A 6,000-nucleotide genomic window follows, 5' to 3' on the forward strand; every position below is an offset into this window, starting at 1 on the left:
GTTGACTACTGACCACTCGATCAAGGTTGTGGAGGCGTGGATGCGGTCCAGGAAACTGGAGCTGGCTCACCACAAGACTGAGGTGACGGTTGTTAACAACCGGAAGTTGGAGCGGCAGACGGAGATCAGTGTAGGCGAGTGCACTATCCTGTCAAAGCGCTCCGTCAAACACTTGGGCGTGATGATCGACGATAAGCTTACCTTCGGTAATCACGTTGATGACGTCTGTAAAAGAGCCTCCACAGCTATAGCAGCACTGCCCCGGATGATGTCCAATAGCTCTGCGGTGTACGCCAGTAAGGGCAAGCTTCTGGCTAGTGTCGCTACGTCCATACTAAGGCATGGCGGCCCGGCGTGGGGCACTACGCTAATTACCGAATGCTACCATAGTAAGCTGGAAAGTACTTACAGGATGGTGTGCCTATGGACTGCGAGCGCGTACCGTACCGTGTCACACAACGCGATCTGCATCATCGCTGGTATGGAGCCTATCGGCATCCTTATCAGGGAGGACATGGAGTGCTTCGAAATGCGCAGCACAAGAGGCATACGCAGGCTGTCAGGATGGCCTCCATGGTCAAATGGCAGCGCGCGTGGGACAGTTCTATCAAAGGAAAGGTGACCCATGGTTGATACCGAGTTTAGATAGTGAACCGGCGCCATGGTAACATTCCACCTGACACAGATCCTTTCAGGCTATGGTTGCTACACTGTTTCGGGCATACGGGTTCTCCCGAATACCCTGTTTTTGCTAGTTTAGAGGAAACGACGGAACACGTTTTGTTCGTGTGGCCGCGTTTCCGCACAATGCGTGACCGCATGTTTGCCACATGCGGGGAGGACACAACTCCGGACAACCTTGTCCAGAGTGTTGTAATCCCAGCACAGTGGACACTTTATTCGGTACCTAACCGATCTACGGATAAACTCCCGTCCCGAAATCGCGTGATACGGAGAAAGGAAAAACTTTGTACAAGGAGTGCTATTTACAGACGTCTATTTACAAACAACTCTAAGTACGGACTAAGAACAAAACAATAACAAACAAACATTGTCATATCCATCAGCATATATGCTTCGTCAACTGCTCAAATCTCACGCATACATTCATGGACACTCTCGGGCAACTGCCATCGTCATCTTACCAGGGGTTGTCACATCACTCTTATTTCATGCCCTACCAGGGGGCTGCCACTACTCTACTACAACACAGAGGATGTACAGGGTTGAATGTGGCTGGAATGCCATTTCATCGGCTATCACCCACATCGTCTTGGAGCTACAGAGGAGGAGGCGCGTGAAATCGGAGTTCAGATGGGGTACAATAGGTGGTCCAGGGGTTCAGAGTCGGCTTCGTAGGTCATACCGGTGCCCTGCGGTCGAAACGAACCCTTACAGCGATTAAGTGACTGCGGAGAGGAATCCTGGTAGTGGTACTGTCGTGGCGTCGGTCTACTGGGTTGGATCCGAGCCCTCGGTTAGAAAGGGGTCCCCGTAACAGTTGAGCGTGGACGTGGTGGTTGACCTTGTTTGCCTTCCGAGGACAAAAGTAGTGGTGAGGGTGAGAACCACTGGAGAAACTGGCTAAGCGCCAGCATGCTACCGTAATGAACTCTCCAAAGCGAGTCATCGATGTTCGTTGCTGTAGGCTACGCAGCAAACCTTGAGGTGCGATGTGCACTAGTTCCTTTTTGAAGCAAATTCGGGGAAATTGTACAGGGGATACTCAAAATAACTGGGACAGGTAAAATTTTCACTTTTCAAAAAATATTCAACTAGCTGTAACTTTTCAAAAAGGGCATCAAATTTTCTCAAATTTTTACTGTAAGTTCATCAATTAGGTGTGCATCAGTGGTCCAATTTTAGAAAAGATCGGGCTATTCTTCACAAAATTATGAAGATTCTAGAAAAAGGTATAATTATCCGATAGCCAACTTTGAGCTGTTATATCTCCGGATTCAATGAACCGAATGCAATGAAATTTTGATCAATTATGACTCATATGATGAGCTATTGAAAACTTTTGACTAAACTTAAAATTCTTCACAGGAAAGAAATATATAACGATTAGATTATTTTTCTAATATAACACCAATTTACCCAAAATTTCATCATCGTTTCAAAATTCGAGATAGTAATTATAGTTCATTTAAATTTCCTCTAATTAACTTGAATTTATTTATGTTTCGAAGAAAAGCAACCAAATGGCCGGCATCAAATTGAAAAAAATAATAAGATGCATATGAAAAATAGATAAACTTACTAAAAAAACATAGCATAAATGAAATCGCTATAACTTTTTTTCTTATTAATAATTTCAAATTTAGTCGAACGTTTTTCAAAGTTCATTATATGAGTCATAAATGATCAAAATTTCATTGCATTCGATTCATTGAATCCGCAGATATAACAGCTCAAAGTTGGCTATCGGATAATTATACCTTTCTCTAGAATCTGCATAACTTCGTGAAGAATAGCCCGATCTTTCCAAAATTAAACCACTGATGCACACCTAATTGATGAACTTACAGTAAAAATTTGAGAAAATTTTATGCCCTTTTCAAAAAGTTACAGCTAGTTGAATATTTTTTGAAAAGTGAAAATTTTACTTGTCCCAGTTATTTTGAGTATCCCCTGTAGTCCTGGCTTCTACTTTGGGGCCGTCCATTTACCACGTGGACAGCTTGGAGGGGGGAGGGGGTTAGCGAAAAGTCCACGCTTGTCCACGGAGAAGGGGTGGGGGTTCGTCAAATGTCCACGTGGACAACATTGACATACAAATTAGGAAACAAGAATCTACAAACAAAACAAATTATGTCGCATTATTAATGAGATTCTCTTCAACAGTTCTTTCATACATTTTATTTCAAGTTACTTCTTCAAGGAAAAAAAATCATGGTATTGATAAACAGACTAATTTATTTTAAATTATCAGAATTTCTAATTACTTAGTTTTCTTCATCGAGGAATATTCTTGAGATTTAAAATGGAGTGTAGACCATGCAAATGTTGGTGTTTTAGTCAGAAAATTGTCATTGAAGTTCTGTATGGATTTTTCGAAGTTTAATATCAAATTTTTAAACTACTTTAAAATTTCAAAATGCATGTAGGGATTTGCAGGCTTATCTTAATTTTTTTTGTAGGTTCCTTTAAAATTTAAGATGTTTCTAATGGATATTAAAGTCTAAACCTTAGCAATACAATTTAGTTGCTGTGAATTTTGTTTATCGTAAGAATCTAAGAAATAAAATCTTATCTCAACAAAAATCTAAGATTTAAAATTACCTTATCTCTACAAAGCAATCAGATAATCATAGATTGAACAACTACAGACTAAACATTGAACAATCACTAACATTAGGCGATGGACATCACACGAAAAACACTCAATGAAGAATTTTCCGTTTGACGGAAATTTTTCACCAACTGGAGCAAGAATCGAACCCACACTCACAAACATTAAGCTGAAATAAAAACAATGTTGAAAACTTGTAGGTACCTATTTTGTGTCACTTGTTTGTATTCTATGTAAAGCTCTAGAATATTTGTATTTTATAAAGTTTTCAATTATATTTAAGACATTGTTTACGGAGAAAAAAAACAAATAAAAAAAACCTTTCAAAATCACTTTTACCATTAATTTTAGAAATATGAAAAAAACTTTTTTCGGATGTCCACGTGGACATTGGGAGAGGTATATGGACGGCCCCATACTGCAATCAGCAATACAGTCAGTAAAGCACGCTACTCTTAGCCTGTAATGCTTTAATAGTTGTCATAACATTGAGTCGTGAAAGCATGAGGTACAGAATGCTCCTTCTTAGTTGTAGACCGTTTTCCACAGTGGCACATAAGTTTCGTAGTATTAAATTTTACTTTGATAAAATGTCACAAAGCCAAGGCCCGTGGCGCAAGTGGTCACACGTTTGCTTAATAAGCAGATGGTCCTGTGTTCGATCCCAGCCTCGGCACTTTCGTCAGTTGCTTTTTCCCCCTGAGAACAGCTGACACTGACCCTCTTATGAGCCCATGGCTCAAACGAACCCGGATACTTGGACATCGGCGAACGGCAACTCACAATGAACCCCCAATCGGACTGGAAAAAGAAACAACCAACACATCAACATCCTCGTGCTCATCATTCTACCATGATAGGGTAGAAATTGAAAGCAGCGCGAAAAGCAACTAGTTCGATATAGTAGAACAATAGAATACATTTAGGCGCTGTAAAAAAGTGAAGTGCAGCTGCCAATTGGAATCGCTCATGTAGTGCCCTAGTGGTTAGGTTAAGTGGTTAAAAATTTAAAAAAAATGTCAACGTTGCATTGGTTTCTTAATGTCTGATAGGATCCATGGTATCCATTTTCTTAAATTCCTAGGAGTTTTTTTTTATTTAACTGTGATATTTTGAAAGCTCACGAGTGTTGTTAATATTACTTTCAAAAGCTACCCCTGTCTGATCCGTCAGTAATTAAAACCCGATCGCAATCAGCATTGGCACCTTCTTAATGCGTTAATGCGCTAATTCATATCGGGTCCTATTAGCCAAGATCTTACTCATCATGGTCACTCAATTTACACATTTGTTTTTTTCTAACCATTGCAGGCCACATCGGTTCCAACGACGTCGAGCTCTCGACGAACCACCTCTCGGCGATACAAAACCAAATGCAGAGTAAAGGTGGCTACGAAATGAACTCGCTAAGACTACAGGTAAGTAAGGCACCAGAAGCAGTGATGACTTGACGGTCACTGCGTGGCCGCCGACTAATGCGTTTGGCTGTAATTATAATCACCGACTACCAAAGTGGCCGGTTACGCCATTTTAAGCTCAATTAGCAATTTGGCTCATCTTTTTTTTGTCTTTCTTTTGGTGCCGCTTTCATTTCGTAGGCCTGCTGATAAGCCGTGATACGCCACCGTCCGTTAATTTATTCCTAGTTTATAAGGCTATTATGCTTTCGGAACAACAACACTGTACACACAATCCACCCGGATCAACATTACTAGGAGAGATTAATTAGCAGAAACAATTACACATTATCGTGGAAGTCCGGCGAACGGAACGAAAGGTGTAATTAATTGGCGCAAAATGGAGAAGAATCGTTGGAGTTCACATAAAACGATTACCACAAAGCATTTCAGCTTCAACGTCTTCCTTTCGGAACATTGAAACTTCAGAAAAGTTTATCCACTACTAGACTGTAGCCGAATTCAACTCGGAATAAAAATATCCATAGATTCCGAATATCAGAAATAGAAGCCTTATTAAAACTATCGCAGCTGATGCAAATAGCGTGTAATGAAAGAGATGTTTTATTTGCGCGAAATTGAATGAATGGTATTCCTGATGGAGAAGAGTTTTAGAATATGAAGAATTTTTAATGAATAAATCGTGGTGCTTCACTAAGAGATCAAAACTAAAATAATAATAAACTAATAACAAAATGTGCCACAAGTGCACCGATGTAAATCATTGTACATAGTTCCTTGAATTAAAAAGAAAAGTGTCAATTTATATCGCATAATATTATACTCTCACTCCTAGCCATGTAAGTCTATCGAAATAAAACTGAATTGACTAAAGAGAACACTGCCTTGGGGAGAAAATTCCTTCGTAATGCCTTACGGTTAGTAATGTAATACATAATCCACGTCCTCAGAATTGTGTAGGCGATATTTTGACCAGTTTAATTTTAACATCGGTTTAAGAATACATACAACAATAGATATAATAAAACCTGAAAAACATTGTTTTGAAATATTAACAAGAACAATTGTTATTGTTGTAATATCCGAAAATTCCTTTTTGGAGAAAGGCAGAAGACGCATGGTAGGTGGAATAATCAGATATTTACTAGATTAAACAAACATCGGATCTGAATATTCTTAGTTCTGGAAGCAATCTGAAATTGGCGTTGCCTTGAAATGTGGCCAATTCAAATTTTTGTCGACTTATTGTATTTCATTGTTGAAGCAGCGACACCATGAGTCTGAAGA

General features: G+C 39.6%; 1 protein-coding gene across 5 annotated transcripts in view; it reads left to right on the top strand.

Moving 5' to 3' along the window:
* Nucleotides 1-5,777, top strand: part of LOC109424052 (CDC42 small effector protein homolog) — a 170,228-nt gene extending 164,451 nt beyond the window's left edge. For all 5 annotated transcript variants that reach the window (XM_019699120.3, XM_062855195.1, XM_019699122.3 and 2 more), the window contains 2 exons: nt 4,607-4,713; nt 4,894-5,777. In XM_019699120.3, the coding sequence (XP_019554665.2) occupies nt 4,607-4,713; nt 4,894-4,902 (116 nt within the window). In that variant the 3' untranslated portion in view covers nt 4,903-5,777. The remainder of the gene's footprint in view (nt 1-4,606; nt 4,714-4,893) is intronic.
* Nucleotides 5,778-6,000: the final 223 nt, after the last annotated feature.

Source organism: Aedes albopictus, chromosome 3 (genome assembly GCF_035046485.1).
Source record: "Aedes albopictus strain Foshan chromosome 3, AalbF5, whole genome shotgun sequence".
NCBI lineage: Eukaryota > Metazoa > Arthropoda > Insecta > Diptera > Culicidae > Aedes > Aedes albopictus.